The sequence below is a fragment of the Cicer arietinum genome, chromosome 4, assembly GCF_000331145.2.
Source record: "Cicer arietinum cultivar CDC Frontier isolate Library 1 chromosome 4, Cicar.CDCFrontier_v2.0, whole genome shotgun sequence".
NCBI classification, from domain to species: domain Eukaryota; kingdom Viridiplantae; phylum Streptophyta; class Magnoliopsida; order Fabales; family Fabaceae; genus Cicer; species Cicer arietinum.
Genome location: NC_021163.2, coordinates 34,627,297 through 34,644,846, shown reverse-complemented (window position 1 = coordinate 34,644,846; position 17,550 = coordinate 34,627,297). Strand labels below are relative to the sequence as shown.

The window sequence follows — 17,550 nt, the reverse complement described above, 5'->3', positions numbered from 1 at the left end:
TAGGTTAAAAGATACTTTTAGTCTTTTAAGATTCATCCAGTTTTATTTTAAATCATTTAAACTTTATTTTTCTCGATTTGGTCCTTTAAGCAACACTCTATTTGTAACATTAGCCTTTATATTATTGTGCGTTTGTAGAAATATCATTTTTTTTAGTAATTCCATTAAAAAATGTTACAAGATCATTACGATGTTGACATGTACATCACCATACTAATGTGATAAGTTATAAAAGTAAATGATTCATATATTAGTCTTTTAAATTTAGAAAAATATATTTGTGGTCCTCTAAGTTTAAACCAGTTCGCGCTTAGGTTCAATCTCCATCTTCTTCATCTTCATCATCATCTTTCTCTTCCCCTCAATCATTGAAAAACCTAAAATCCAAAATAGATAATTCCAATAGATAAATCCAAAACATCAACCATGTGAAATAGAGAAAAATCAAAACAAAAAATCCACAATTCCAACAAGAATTAAAAATGAGTTGTTATAAATAAAGAGAAATCTAATATAAATCCATTGTAAATAAATAAGTTCTTCAGTCAGTTTTTTATATTCTTCAAGATGTTTCTTTTTTAAAAACTCCATCTTTCTCTAAGTTTTCTCTTCTTCATTTAGCATAAAATGAGTGGTTTTTTTTTTTTTTTTTTTGTCATTTTTTAACCTGAAAATCATCCTTGTGCATCTTTTTCCCTTTTTGTTAATCTAAATAAGTGGTTTTCGCATAGTCCAAATTTTCGTTTCCTATTTTTTTTTTGTATTTTTTTTTTATGATTTCGTCGTCTTAGTACGGCGTTGTTTGATTTCTCTTCTTGGTGCGATGTTCGCTTGATTTTCTTTCATGTTGTGGTGTTCATTTAATTCAAATGGAAAGATCAATTTCGATCAATTACTGATTCAACCGATAACTAAGTCTTTGACGTAGCAGATTCGAATGCATGACTATTCTGGTCAATTTGATTTTGTCACATTATTTGTAGATATTTTGACGTTTCATTCTATTAATTTGGATGTTCTGAGTTTGTTCGTAGATTCATCTTTTTTTGTTTTTAGTGATGTCAAATTTTGTGTTTGCATCTGATGTACTCTATCATTTTGAATAAATGAATACCGTTTTTTCTCATACAAAAAGTATGTTTTTTTGTTGGGAAAAACTAGAGATAATTATCTCAACAATGCGAAATATTTTTCTCCCACCTATGTAGATAAATGGTCAAATAGAAAATACAATTCCACATAGCAAAAATAATTGACAGAAAATTAAATATGAGACAAACACAATTTTAACGTGGAAAACTTCCCTCAAATTGAAAGAACAAAAACCACGATATCTAGTCTAATAAAAACTTTCACTATAATAATTAATTGATACACTATAGTCTTCCTAATAACAATAGGAAACATCAGTTAACAATAACAATAACCTTATAACCTTATAACCTTCCACTAAAGTGGGTATTGCAAAGTAACTCTCAACTAAAACTACTCAGATTGTATATTAAAATAACAAAGTAGAAATAACATACTAAAAATTGTAGATCAAACAGAGCAAGTTTGCTACATTTGTTACCACACCAGAAGTCAATTTTTCTTTCTCTTCTTCTCCTTATGTGGCTGTCACTCTTTTGTTTACGGCACTATTTCCTTTTTATTCTTAAGGATTTTTAAATCTCTTTTATTGTTTCTTTACATGGACATAACCCAGAAAAAACTTTTATTCCTTTTTTTCCCTTCAATTATTTCAATAATAATAATAATAACAATACTAATACTAATAATAATAATAATAATAATAATAATAATAATAATAATAATAATAATAATAATAATAATAATAATAATAATAATAATAATAAAATTAGTGGGTTAGTAAACGAGAGTGAGTCCATCAGAAAAAACTTTTATTCCTTTTTTTCCCTTCAATTATTTCAATAATAATAATAATAACAATACTAATACTAATAATAATAATAATAATAATAATAATAATAATAATAATAATAATAATAATAATAATAATAATAAAATTAGTGGGTTAGTAAATTCGCCCAACAATTTTTTTGCACAAAATGATTGTCGAATTTATTTTTGTTTTTATGGTTTTCAAAAGTATTCTCTCTAGTTCTAAATGTCATGAAGGTTTTTTATTTTATTTTATAGGTTTGAAGAAATGTTTTTTTTATAAGTTTGAAAAAATATTTTTTATAGATTGCACAAATTAATTGTTGATTTTTTTTCTTTTCGTTTTGATGTGTATCAAAAAATATTTCTTCATCGATCTCCAATTGTAATTAAAAGAGATTTAAGGTTCCAAACTATATCATAAAATAAAGAGACTAGATCAAAGATGAAGGAACATCTCTATCTCTAAGGTATATAAATATGCATTAACCTTTATAATAATACTATAGTATCAACAAGAATCATTGGCCTTTTAAATTAAAGACAAATGAAATAGATAAAAATAGTCTTGGCTGATTGTATACATTTGTAAAGACAAAATGTTTGTTTTTCTCCTACTTGCAAATTAAAGAAAATTTAAATATAAAAAGAAATTAAGCTGCAGGCTAGAATAGGACAAGAAAAGGAAGTAAATCTTTAGAAGTGTCCTATAAGTTTGATATATAGAAGAAAAAACAGATTTCGGGAAAGGATAAGGAAGAGGTTTGCCTCGGTCTTGGATTTAAAATGTAAGTTTGAAAGAAGTTAGAAATGGAAAGAGCATTAAATTTATTTTGAGCGCCTACCAAAGAACAATCCCAAAGCTAAAAACATCATTCTACATATGATGCTAATTAGTAAAAAAAAAAAATATGTTAGCTTAAGAGTACTTTACAAAGCCTGTAAAGATGATGTTTCAAGAAAAATTGTCACCCTACCTAGTGTATTTGTTTAACGGTTTTAAAATTTATTCTCAATATTAGCATTTCAAGGAATATAATTATGGGAATTTTTTTTTATAATAATTTAAATTCTTGGGAATAATTGTTCTGAAATTTCTAAAAAAAAATAATTAATAAAATGTAAAAAAACGTGTGCGCTTGTATTAAAAGAAGATATTTTATGTTGTTAGTGGGATTATTGGGGTGACATAGTATTTTGCACACAAAATTTATTTCGGTCTACTTGAAAATAAGTTTCCCACCAACATTATTTGGAAATATAATTTATGGCTTTTCGGAATAAAGAAACTCACGATATAATTAGTTATTGGGAACACATTTTTATTCTTTTATAACAATCATGAATACATTGATTTCCAATTTTCTATTCCCACAAATATTATTTGCAACTCTTAAGTAAAACATCATATATTTTGAAGCTTGAGAATGTGTCTTTCAAGAGTTCTAAATTAAAAATTTAAATAAGTGTTTTCTTTAAGAGTTTGATTCTATTAAGTCGGAAGTTTGAGAAAATCAGATTGATTGTATTAAGATTCAATTGCTTAGTACGATCAACCTTTTTAATTCAAACTCTCACTTGTTTTTTTTTCCTAATATTTGCTCTTAGTGAAAAACGCCTTTTCAAATATTTGGCAACTTCTCATGGTTTCTCGTTTAAAAAAAAAAATTCATGGTTTCTAATAATCAATGGTATTCAAATTGTAGTAAGGTAGTGTACGAAATGACAATGTTGATTACAAGAAAGAGAGTTTGAATTGTAATTTTTCTTTTTTAAACATTATTTCTATGTTAAAAAGAAAACTCAAGACTGGCCTTTCACACGATAATATATCTTGGTTCACCCAAAATGGGTTACATCCAGTCCTCACAGTTTTGTGAGCTTTTTTCACTAAAATGTTCAGACAAGAACGTTTTTGCTTTTCCCACAAATGTTTGAAATCAGCCTTGATTTGTTACAATAGTTCACCTTTCAACCTTGAAAGGAGTTTCAATGATTACCCTTATGTCCAGAAGAGTATTTACACTTTACCTTTTTAAAATACAAAAGGATTTCTTAATAATACTCAAACTATTTCTATATTCTATAGCTTTGATCAACATAACTTTCTTCAAAGTTATGACTAGCTATTTCATTAGTGAACATATTCGCTTGTTCATTTGTTGACAATGTGTTTTTTGTGCTTCCAACATAAACATTTCACTAAGTCACAATTGTTTATGTTACTTATGTTAGAAAGTCAATAAGTGTAACTTTAAATATGGAGTATATTAGCTAATAATTTTGACCCCTTGGTATGTGGTCAAACTTCGCCAGAGCCACCACTATTTTTGACCATCCCTACTATAGCTACCTCCACTGAAATATGTTTAGTTTATGTTGGAACGAAATATATTTAATTATTCGTTAACTTTTAAATTTTTGAATAATTTTTTGTGAGCATATTTAGAACATTATAAAAAGTGTATTCACAAAAAAATATAGAAAATTTTAACTAGACAATAATTAAACATAAAGATTTTCAAATATCATAAACTCAAGATAAAAGTAACGAAAATATAGACCTAGAAATTGAATTTTAAGATTTTTTTTTAAAGAATTTTTTTATTATGTTGTATACAAACTTGAAAAAAAAAATGATTCAAAAATATATATTAACCTTTCATGGATGCTTGGATAAAATTGAGCTAAATTGGTTTGTCACTTATTTTGAGAATAATTTTCCCCTAAAACTCAACAAAAACATAGGTTTAATAATTTTTGTTTTGGATTTAACTTTAACACGTCACTACCACCTGATGTTAGTCACAACGTTGACCACCGCCAACTATTATTTTGACCACATTCAACCATCACTTTGACCTCACTCTGACTACTGAAGATGATCACCACTTTGACCATATATTGTGGATCACCACTTTAACCGTCATTAACCACTACTCTGATCACCACCAACCACTAATGCGGCCATACTAACCACCACTTTAACCACAACTAACTATCGTCGATCACCACTAACTACCACTTTGACTATCATTGACCACCATTTTGATCATCACTTTGACCATTGTATACCATCTTTCTAACCACCACCTTAACCATTGTTGACCACCACTAATTACTTCTTTGGCCACCATTGACCACCACTCCAACCACCGTTTACCGTCACTTTGACCATCACTGATCACTATTTTAATTACTATCAATCACCACTTTGACCATCACTGACCACCACTTTAACTACTATCGATCACCACTTTGACCACCGACAACCACCATTCCAACCTTTGGTCTATTGTCACCTTTGGTGACCACCCTTTTCAACAACTTTAATTAAATGTATTAATAAATTATAAATTTATAATATTTAAATCATATTATTTAAAAAATATTTTTTAAAACATTATAATTATTTTTAACTGTCATTATTTTAATATTTCAATAACTAATTTTCAAACTAGAAAATAAAAAATAAAAAATAATTTAAAACTATTTGATCTATTGGTAATATAACGTTAGTAAGACAAATGTAAATCTTTTATCAAGTGGTAAATAAATCTTAATATCTTCTCTAGACCACGCACTTTTATCTAATGTTAAATTTTTCGTAACTTAAAATTGAAATTTTAAATTAGAATCTAAAATTAAAAACTGAAAATAAAAATTGATTTTAATTTTTGAAAGATTTCAAAATAATTTTTTTAAAAAAATTTCAGAACATAATATCATATCACCGATCTAAGTGGAAGGCTTTATTTAACCAGAGTAAAAGTTTTGAAAAGAAGTAAACCGACCCGATTTAACTGGCGGGTGAAATGGAAGTGGGTCGAACTCCAACTCCAATCCATGTATGTAACTGTGACTGCGTTTCAACGATTCACACAGATAACAATTAGAACGACGAGTTCCATTCCAGTTCCACCGATAATGATAGCACTCACAGAATCATAGAACAATTCTCAGATTCATTCATGGCTTCTCTTTCTCTCGCCTCATCTTCTCACTGTTAGCCTCACTGTCTCTCTCTCTCTCTCTCTCTCTCTCCTCTCCCTTCAATGCTTTTCTGTTAATTTCTTCACTCATTCTTCACAAATTCTAGCATTTTTACTTTCAATTTTTATATATTTCTTTTTAATTCAATAATAATAGTTGTTCTGAACGTACAATAAATAACTAATGGATTGTTGCTAAAATCTTACACTTCGGTTATGGTTACAAGTGATTATAGGTTTTTAATAAAATGGACATGTGGGTTACTATTACTTATGAACATTGTTGGGTGAAAATGAGGGAAACTGGTGTCAACCGATTCCAAAGGTTGCATTACATTGTACAAATGAATTCTCATGTTCAAATTTAATTAAAAAATTAAAATTACTGTCTAATCATATTTTACTGTTTCATTGCACCCTAAACTGTTTAATGGGTATGCACTGTCACACTGGAAACTAATTTTACACTAACAACCAATTAGAAATAAGTTTTTGATAAAAAACAGTTTTATAACGAGCTTATGTGGCAATAGGATGAATGGTTACGGTCAGTGCACCTCCATTAAACTTAGTTAATTATATTGCGACAAAATGGTAAAATGTGATTGGATTGGATATATGTAAGTAACATTTAAAACTTGTTTTCACTATGATAACAAGATATAATGAAATATAATCAAATGCTGTGTACAATTTACTTATACCATTATTGTAATAATAACTATCTAACATAGGAGAATAAAGTAGATACATTGTCAGTGTAAAATTGTTTTACACTGACCACCATAACTCGCCACTACAACAAATAGTTAGATATCTGCCTTTAATTTAAAAATTATACAATATGATGTGACATATTGAATGTTGCAATTCGTTGACAATGTAAAATTGTTTTACATTGTCAGTTAGTGCATCTTTAAACTCAAAATATTGTCAATCTCAGAGAGCTATAGTGAAATTTTCATACGAGAGGAAATGTTCCAGCAGTCACTTTTTGTTTCCAAATTTTCCAATCAGAATGGCTGCATGTATTGCTTTCTGTTGATTGCGATAATGCTTGCATTGCAGGGTGGATATGCTGATGATAACTAGTTTCAGCATGTACCAAAAGTGTGGGATGATTGAAGTTTCACGCTTAAGTCAGAGGCATTACAAATCCACTACCAAGGAAAAGTGGATTTACACTCAATTTCCTGCATACACAAACATACTCACTGGAAGAAGTAAGCTCTTGTTCCAAGCATACATCTAGAAGTGTTTTTATCACATTCTCTTGTTCCAAACATATATCCTTTGTTTCCTTTAAAATAAATTGCACTACGCTAGCATATCTGTTATCATTTTCTTTTCATGATGTTCAAAGCCAAATATTGATTTCAAGTCTTGGCACAGTGGTAAGTTTGCACTACCTTGTGACCTAGAGGTCACGAGTTCACATTCTGGAAACAGTCTTCTCACTTACATTTACTGGGGTAAGACCGAGTTTATCTATCCTCCTGCACTGGGCCGCCTTTTTTTAATTATAGTTGTGTGACAATGCAGAATTACAAAAGCTTAACATTGAGTTTCTGAAAATTGTTGTGGTTTGATGTTTTAGGATTTTTATATAAGATGCCATCAGAAGTTCTCATTGAAAGGGGAAGTAATGTTGTCACCAATGGACAAGTGCAAAATTTCACATCATCTTCATATGAAGCTGCCATGGAAAAACTTTCATCTCTTATTACTCGTCAAAGGCGTGGGGAGAAGCCGCCAATTGCTAATAAATTAGAAAAGATGTCAATGTATCTCAAGGTGATATATATGTCAAACTAATTTCCTACAATTTTGTAGTCGTAGTGGTGACTGATGATGCAATGTATTTACAATCTTATAATTGGTTGTGGTATAGTGTTTCTTTTGTTAGTTCTGAAGGTGTGATATAATTTTCTCCCCACCTATCTGGCCAAGCCAAACTAAGGAAGAAAATTAAATACAACAGAAGTAGATTGTGGAATTGGAATTCATCAGATTCAAAACTTTTTATGCCATTACCAATTAGGGATCCGAAAAAGTTCTTTTCCTAGGAGTCCCTTCTAGTATTATTGGCAGAAAATGTTCCTTGAATAATCTGATTCTTATCAATTTCCGAGGTATTAGAGCTTCAAGAGGATTCTTTCAATATTAGAAAATAAATGCATGTTTTGTACACAGATATTGGGTTTGGAAGAAGATATGAATAGGCTCAACATCATTCACGTGGCAGGCACAAAGGGAAAGGTACTCTTTTCAGTTTTCATAATTTGCCATTTTTTCATTAATCATTTTGTCTTTTGTCACAGTTGTTGTATAATCATTTTGAATTTTTCTTCAAGATTCAAGAAAGGACTATTAATAGGATTAACATTGTTTTTTCTCTTAAGAAATAAGTTGGTGCTTGTCTAAATGTCTTAGATGGTCAAAATAAAAAGGTTACGTTACAGACATTTTACCAATTTATGGTTGTCTGGCATTGTTTGTCAGACATCTAACTTGACAGAAAGGTTATCCTAATATTGATGTTTATCTGCACTTCCCCCTTTAGTTAATGGATTACATGTCAGGGTTCAACATGCATATTCTGTGAAGCAATCTTAAGGGAATGTGGCTTTCGCACTGGAGTTTTCACGTCCCCTCACCTAATTGATGTGCGCGAGCGATTTCGTATAGATGGGTTAGTAATTGAATGAACTGTCTAGAATGCTTGATCTTAACATTTGTGTAGATACTACATCATCAATTCAGCATTCCAATAATCTATTCTAACCACTATGGTTCGTTTACAATGTCTGTCTCACACACACACATCTTATCTTTCCTTTACCTGAGTGCATGATTGTACAGCGTAGATATATGGTTGATCCTGGCAAATTTTACAGAAAAATTCAAAACTTGTTGCTCAAAACAAAAAATCCAGAGGAAATACAATAACATCTTGACTTAAGTTGATTAGGTTCTATTCTTATTTTTTCATATTTGTGCAATAATATCTTGTTAAAAGAATTGAATTGGCATACACAGCTTAGTAGTAAACTATTTGCATTTATGAATTTTACAGTGTTTTAGGGGGAATATCATGCCTTTTGGTCCACAAAGAGTTGGAGGGCTAGTCCATATGAGTGTATCTGAACAGACTTGGCTTGTACATTTCACATTATGTTGTTGATAAATCCTTCACCTAATTGTAAATTCAAACAGATGAAGCAACCAAACAATGAGCTTTTCCTTTGGAAAAGCAGGTCTAGATTATGGAATATAGTTTTGCAAATAGAACTCTAGGGATGCTTATATGATAAATAATTAGTGTCAACTTTATTTTGCTTGTTTAACAGCGCAATTAGCTGTTTAGTGGAAATTCATGCTTTTTTCACTAGTTTAATTGAATGAATAGCATTAACTTCTAAATTGTTAATATCTCCTGTAGGATTGACATATCAGAAGATAAGTTTTTAGAGTGTTTCTGGGATTGTTGGAACCAATTGGAGGTATTATTTTACATTTTTCTAGAAATTATTTTTGCTTCCCTTTTCTAAATAGATTTACTTATCTTGGATCCAAGTATTACTTTATGCAACATTATTGCTTGTTCTTGATATTTAATAGAAGAATATTCTGTTGTTAGAGTATTCATGGCCATTCCCCTTTGGCCTTCAGATTATATACTTATAAGAACTTAAAAACAGAACTCGTCTTTAATGAAAGAAAACATCTAAAATCTCTTTTCCATGGCTGATATTGAATAAATACCATTTCAATGGAGATTTGTACAAAAACAATTAGTGAAAGATTCAAGAAATAGAAAAGAAAATATGGGACACTGCAAGAACTTTTAAGGAGCTTGTTTCCTTTCTTCCCAAATCTCACTCGTAATTTTTCATCCATCTCCTCTCTTCTCCTTTTATTCTATTCCAACTACCCAAATTTGTTTACTGCCCCATCTTCTGTGTAGGCTGGTTGTCATGCGGCATCCTCACTAAGTGCTTAACTGCTTATCATACTTTCCTCACTCGTTTATCACAATTGTCCCTATTCAACTGCTCTGCCATCCCTTTCTTTCTAATGTACACCTTAGTACCAGGGACAGGGAATCAAAAGGGAGAGTCCTCTGTGATTGAAAAGATAACGTATCAACTCTCATCAAGCTTCACAGATATTATTTATTACAAAAAAAATCCTAGATTTCCTGTGATAAACTACTGAAAAATTATTTGGGCATTATACTTGAAATCTTGAATGCATCATGGAACAGAAAAGATAAATCTATTTTTTTTATAGAAAATTCCTTTATTGCCCACTGATATTGATGAGAAATCATTACTTCTCTTCTGTAGATTTCAAATCAGATCGTTACATTTCATATTGACATGATAAACAATTTATATGAAATGATATCATGCGACCCAAAAAATAGAAATGACACCGTGTGAATACATTATCCATTTCACATTGACATATTCTGGTGGCAGTTTCTCAATTCCCAAAGCTTAATTTCGCAGGAAAAAGTAACAGAGCAGCTTCCAATGCCCCCATTGTTTCAGTTTCTTACTATATTGGCCTTCAAAATATTTATATCTGAACAGGTAAGCTTTGTATTTCAGTTTATCATTGAGTTTCTTACTGTATTATCCTTGCAAAAAATGCTTCATATCGCTGTATGCAGTAGCTATTGTGGAAGATTCAATGTGACGAACTTGTCATACCTGGGTCAAATTCTCATAATAGCCCCCCTGCCAATGATGTTTACAACATTCTCTTACCTGTATTTATTATTGAGGTGCATGATTAATGTTGTTTAAAATTATACAGTACCAACCCAAACCAGTTTGCCACGCTCTAGATTTGAAAAAAAAAGTGTCATTGCTAGTATACATATTTTACCTTTATTTGACTGCATCATGCTTTTTTAACTCTGGAAGAACTGCCTCCCTCTGTAATAAATGCTATCATAACTCAGATGTCTTATATTATCACTGGTTGATGTTACCTTAATTGCTTTTTTGAGTAAATAAAACATAAGAAAGTAAGTTAATGAGCTTTTTGTTTCATTATAAAGTATTCTTTCTATCTCTACACAGATGGATTAACTTCTCCATATTACAGCTGCTATGTATTTCTCGCATTTATTATTTTTTATCTAAAAGTTATTGGGATCATTGTGAAAAGCTAAACTAAATGTTTTCAAAACAATTATTTTTATCACTCTCTAATAATCCAAGATGAAATGCAGCTCATTTTTTAATTTTTTTGGATCATAATAATGGTTTGCATTCTTATATGAATATCTGCATCTTAATAAATTATGTTTTAATTCAGGAATCCTTGCTCAACCTTTATTTTTCATATCCTGCACCTTTTAGTTAAGTATAATGTAATTGCTAGTTCTTACAACTTATCTTTTAATGTGTATATTGAAATTTGTTTATCTGCTTATTTTGACATTCATTGTTCTTCTTTTCCCCTCACTGACAATATTTTATTAACTGGTTCCTATTCACAGGTTGATGCTGCCATTATAGAAGTTGGTCTTGGAGGAAAAGAAGACTCAACAAACGTGGTATGCATTTGACATATGGTATCACAAACTTACTTCTTTTATCTTTTTCTGTTAAATTTTTTTGTTTAATACATCTTCTTGAACTAATTGAATAAATTAGGGATCTTTTACTTTGTGAAAACATTTCTTAATTTTGTTTTATAAAATTTGTGTTAATTTTCCTCGGTAATGAAAAGATAAGAGGATTTTAAAAGTGAACAATTGTCTACATTTCTAGAAACAGTGAAAATGTCAAAAAACTATTTTCATTATTTCTAGAAATGCATGTTTATTAACTAGCATTTCATCTTATCTTCATCACAATGGTTTACTTCAAGAGTTTTTCATCACGGTAAAATGAACACGCATTTTAGGAAATGAAAACAGAAAACGTTTTTACAAAGTTAACGGTCCCTTAGTTTACAGTAAATAAGACCTTTCTTTAATTCCTTGAATAAACTGTTCACTATTATGTGAAATTGATTATGTACGTACAGATTAAAGAACCTACTGTGTGTGGCATTACTTCATTGGGGATGGATCATACTGAGATATTGGGTGTGTATGTCTGATACTTTCTGAACATTCTTTCTGTTGTTTTGCATTTGATTTACTCAGAAAAAGGTATAACAGTGAATTGACCACAATATGGAAAAGAGGTATTTAAAAATTATTAAAACTCTGCAGGAGATACTCTCGGACAGATAGCTTCACACAAGGCAGGAATTTTTAAGGTTTGAAAGTTCTACTATAGCAACCAAACTTGCACATTGATTTATATGCAAAAATAGGTTTCTTGTCATAGTACTTATGTTTCCAATCTATCTAATTGAAAGCCCCTTTTCCCCGCCTTTATTTTTCTGTCTTATCTTCTGAAGAATTGATGTCTTCCCTGTTCCTGAAGCCTAAAGTTCCTGCTTTCATAGTACCCCAACCTCCTGAAGCAATGGATGTCATCCTTGAAAGGGCCAAAGAACTCATGGTAATTATTGTTGTCAATCTTAACTATTATAAAATGCCACCAGAAGAAAAAAGAGCATTTTGAGATTGCATCTTATCAATGCAATTTTCTATTATTTTATTTTAAGATATAACAGTTGTAGAAATTTCATAATTAGGTGTGGTCTGACTGTCTCAGAGGTTATTTATCTCAGTCTTTCAATTAGGAATGTAACCAATTACTTTTTGTATTTGACAGCTCTAATTTTGCAGGAAATATTGGTCATTAATGGGACAAGCATGCACATGCAGCCTTACATATGAGAAAATGAACTTCTTTATTGCTATTTTCAATAATTGTTTGCCTATTTTCAAATGCTGCAGGTTCCCCTGGAAGTTACTGAGCCTTTAGATTGTAAACAAATGAAGGGATTACAGCTTCAGTTATCTGGTGATCACCAATTCTATAATGCTGCCCTTGCAGTCTCACTTTCTAGATGCTGGCTTCAGAGAACAGGAAATTGGGAAAAAATTTATCAAAACGTCAGTTAAAATTCTGCTCTTGGTTCATGCATGCATCTATTAAATGTTATGCTAAGCCTTATAGGTCAAATTAATTAAAGTCAAAATACATTGGCAATAATTATAAAATCCCAATTATGTGTTATGTATGAGAACTTTTTGAAGGCATCCCTTGTTGGGATGATTAATTTATTTTCCAGACACGGAAATGTTTAATCAGATTTTATTACTTTTGGACAGATAAGCAATAGCCAGTAATTTTTTTTTCACTTCATTTGTGTTTGCATTTAATAATTTTTCCTTCACTTAAAGAATATTCCATCAGCCCTTCTTTCATTATTTGATGCTCTGTTATTGGAGTTGTGTTAGTCTTCTTTTTTCATTATATACCACGTTGACCTTAGTTTCTCACTGTATATTAGGATTTTCAGGATTCAAATTTGCCAGATGAATTTATTAGAGGCCTTTCAAATGCCCAATTTTCTGGGAGGGCTCAGATTGTCTGTGACTCTTCTCTATATTCTGACTGCTCAGAAATAATGTCTGAAAGTTGTGTTGGAGAGTTGATATTTTATTTGGATGGAGCTCATAGTCCAGAAAGCATGGAGGCTTGTGCTAAGTGGTTCTCTAATGCCGTAAAGGGATGTAAAAATCCATCGCGTTCATCTGTTGGTGTAGAAAATTCAGAGGAATCATCAGAAAATGGTCACTTTTTACATGAAAGCAAAACCTTGGGGCAGTCTGAGAAATCTTGTAGGCGGGTAGGTGTTACTAAAATAATTTAATGTTGTGTCTTAAGCTTAATCATTGCTATTGGATAAGATAGTATTAGTGTATCCTTTGTTCAATATTTCCCAATTTTTAAGTAAATACTAGGGTTGTCCCTCTCAACCAACAATATCAATGCAAATCCCCAACCTAACTCATTAACTGTTTTTTAGTCTGTTGAAATTTTGTGAATTGGAGTACCATATGAATTTCATTTGATCGTCTAATTCAGTATCAATTGATTAATTGTAGATTCTTCTATTCAATTGCTTAGATGTGAGAAATCCTAACATTTTGCTTCCACGGCTAGTGAATGCATGTGCTTCGTCAGGTATTCCTACTTCAAATCACCTGCTACTTTTTTATTGACTTTCCATCAAAAAAACTATTTTAGACTAGACTTTTCCTTGGTTTGTTTACAGGCTAAGTCTAGGGTGCACAAATAATACAGCTTTGCACCATGCACAAGTTTATTTTCTACCATTGTATCATTAAGTCTCCTCATTTCTCATTTGATCAAATAGTGGAAACAAACTTGTGCATAGTATGGTGCAAGACTTATCTCACTTGTGCACTAAAGAATTAGTCCTGTTTACATATACTATAATATTTTAGGGATTGGATATAAGAATAAACGAATAAATGTGATAGCATACATTAGTGACGTGAGTGAGTCAGTAGAGCTCCTTGACATATGGTGGAGTGTATTCTACATTAAATGGACTATTATCATTAGTTAATCTGCTGGAAAATAGTAGGGCGCGGATTGAGTCTTTTGGTCCAAAAGGGCAGATGATTCATCATTTGCTTCATGGGCCAAAGATTTGGTAAGTCTAGACTAGGTAAAATAGAGGGATAGTTGGGAATAGTGAGCTGACACTGACAGAGCAAGAAACAAAATGCAAGATGGTTATTGAATTGAGCTGTTGCAGTTATCAAATAGGCTGATTGCATGGGATTGTGGTATCTTTTGGTAAACAGTTATATTCTTATGGATAGAGAACTTTTGCTCTCTATAGGAAACTAGCTCTGTGACAGTTGGTATATCATTCTACTGTAATTACCCAATTTCAGAAATAATACTCATTTTCATTCCATTTTGTGTTTTCTGTTTTATTTTTATTGTGTTGGTTCTGGTTTAAAATTTTAAATCTGAAAGAAATACAAAACAAGGAATATGGTCCAAGCTGTTTTATATATTTTATTATTTTGCTATCTCATAATTATTTGATCATGTATATTTGTAGCATTGCACTAATGTATTGAACCGTTGCTTAGGTATTCATTTCTCAAGAGCACTTTTTGTTCCAAGTATGTCAAAATATACGAGGGTTACTTCTAGTGCATCAGTTATTCCATCTGATCTCAGTGGGATAGACCTATCATGGCAACTTAATCTCCAAAACATATGGGAGAAAATTATGCATGGGAAAGGTACGCTCTATCTTTTCTGTTTATAACATTCTGTCACTCCAGAGACCTCACAATAAATGGCGAATCTAGAAATTTGTTGTAGTGAGGCAAAACCATATCTACAATATTTTCAGAAAACAACAATATTAGATTTTAGTCTAAAACTGGTCTTGAGAAAAATTGTGAGGTCTTTTGGTCCCAAAAAAAAAAACAAAGTATTAGTTTGGTTCTAAAAAATCTCTATTATTGTTAAATTAATTATTTTTAGGATAAATGTTAAAGGATATTTCAATCATCATTAGAGAATATTTTGACCGACATTAGAAAAATTGTGAACAAACATATTTTTTTTTCTCAAAGATCAAGTAACTGTTTTTTCTCAAAGACCAATTTGGGACTTCTCACAAAATAATAAAATATAAAGTTTTACAGTAAAATCAGAGAAGAGAAATATTTTAAGCATTTTTAATAGAGTTAATGAAAAAAGTAGTCTATAATATTTTTACATATGAAAAGTAATAGATATTATAAAAATTAATATAAATTTTACATTAGAATTACAACATCTAGGGATAAAAAAAATCTATTCACGTATGGAAATCAATTTGTGGAGTAATTGCTCCATTCCTTATAATGTGTAATAAAGGGAATTTTTAATTTCATGGAATTCAAATGATTTATTTGGACTCTCTTCATTTTTAAAATTTATTGTTCGATAATGTAATTCAATTCCTTCATTTTCAAAATATATTGTTTGAACAAAATAATAGAATTCAATTCATTTATTAAATTTTGTTCTTCTCATAATTTATTTTATTTTCTAGATTGTACATTTTAACATAGAGAAGCTTAATTAAAATTGTAACAATTTTTTATGAAAATAAAAAAAATTGTATATTTTTTGAATTAAATTAATAAATGATGTTTACAAGAAAAAAAAATAATATTGAAACAAAAAATTTGTCGTAAAAAATAAAATTTGTATTATAAGAATTGTGAGTATATAATAATATATACGACTTGTCTAATATTTTCATTAATTTAATCAATGTAATATCAATTTTCAAATATTAATTTAGTTTCGACTTCTATTCTGAATATCATTCAAATACTTAATTTATATCAATCTTCATATAAATTACTACTGCTTTGAAACTAAACAAGGAACCAATTAAATTATCATTTCTCACTATAAGTATGAGGGTTGATCGTGACAAATCAACACATGTCATGATTATTATGGTGATAAAAATTTGTTTTTTCTGATATTTTTTAGTCTATATATTTTATAATCGGCTATTCATTTCTGCTATGTAATGGATTATCAATATCAAGCACACATTTCTTTTAATTTTTGTTAGTATCTTATACAAGTAGATTTATTTCTCATAAAAAATAATCTAGTGCAAAAGTAAAAAAACTAAGAGGGAGAGAAACAGTAGTAGCGTGGGAGTGAAGATCTAGTACTAATTAAGCTGTATTTTTTACTTCAGAGTTTTGTTATTAAACATGCACAAAAAATAAAAGAGAAGGGAAATACAATCTAATAAACGAGTATAACTGAAAAAATTATTTATATTGACGACTTTTTCGTTTAAGTTCAACGTATTAATGAATGAAATTTATAATTTATCATTAACAATCATTTATTTAAAAGATAATAAATACACAATATTTAAAGGCAATAGGGTTAGAATTAATAATCATTCTATGTTATTAATATATATAATATTCCATCATAACGTAACTAAAATATATATAATATTCTTGTTAAGGTGATGTTTCACATATGAAAGCAAAATGGTGGTAAAAATTAATATACGTGTGTAGTATAAAATATATATAATGCATTGCATGAGGAAAGTTAGAATTTTCCGTCTCTTTATATTTAATGAGAAAGATTACATTTTCATGATACTTATCAAATTAATATAGTTGTTAAATAAAATCTTCAACATATGTATGAAGTATAAATTGAATCAAAAGTAATTTAAAACATACACAGTTGATTTATCTAATATTTAAAATTAATTTTATTTTTAAATTTAAATAATGATATATTTAATTGTGTTTTCTTATCTTTTCTTTAATTAATATTCATAACACTTAAGATTCCAAATTAAAAGTAAAATTCTTGATTTTTATATTAAATTTAAAATTAAACTTTCGATTAGGAATACCCAAGTTTTATGTGTAGTAGAAAAATCCTTGATAGGTTTTAATATTTGTATAAAACATTGAGTATAATGAGGAAACTTTTAGCAAAAGTTTACAAATGTGTATTGACCTAGTTGCATAACTAGTAAAAGATTTGACTAAGTGTTTGAAAAAATATAAAGAATATGGTTTACAAATACTCTTGTTAGTGATGAAAATATTATCAATAAAAGAGAGATTAAATGAGTTTGCTCACAAATGTCAAATTCATAGAAAAACACTGATAATATATATATATATATA

General features: G+C 29.5%; 1 protein-coding gene across 3 annotated transcripts in view; it reads left to right on the top strand.

Annotated features, from left to right (window-relative positions):
- The first annotated feature begins 5,691 nt into the window (after positions 1-5,691).
- The window catches only part of LOC101512169 (folylpolyglutamate synthase), a 14,657-nt gene continuing 2,798 nt past the window's right edge, over positions 5,692-17,550 (top strand). Inside the window, exons 1-15 of one of the 3 annotated variants that reach the window (XM_004514535.4) lie at positions 5,692-5,910; positions 6,966-7,120; positions 7,495-7,691; positions 8,091-8,156; positions 8,480-8,589; positions 9,340-9,400; positions 10,412-10,495; positions 11,413-11,469; positions 11,946-12,006; positions 12,136-12,182; positions 12,353-12,430; positions 12,772-12,930; positions 13,332-13,670; positions 13,930-14,008; positions 14,956-15,111. In XM_004514535.4, coding sequence (XP_004514592.1) covers positions 6,973-7,120; positions 7,495-7,691; positions 8,091-8,156; positions 8,480-8,589; positions 9,340-9,400; positions 10,412-10,495; positions 11,413-11,469; positions 11,946-12,006; positions 12,136-12,182; positions 12,353-12,430; positions 12,772-12,930; positions 13,332-13,670; positions 13,930-14,008; positions 14,956-15,111 — 1,642 coding nt within the window. In that variant the 5' untranslated portion in view covers positions 5,692-5,910; positions 6,966-6,972. Of the gene's footprint in view, positions 5,923-6,965; positions 7,121-7,494; positions 7,692-8,090; positions 8,157-8,479; positions 8,590-9,339; positions 9,401-10,411; positions 10,496-11,412; positions 11,470-11,945; positions 12,007-12,135; positions 12,183-12,352; positions 12,431-12,771; positions 12,931-13,331; positions 13,671-13,929; positions 14,009-14,955; positions 15,112-17,550 lie in introns of all 3 variants that reach the window. The other 2 variants (XM_004514536.4, XM_004514534.4) reach the window with 2 other exon arrangements.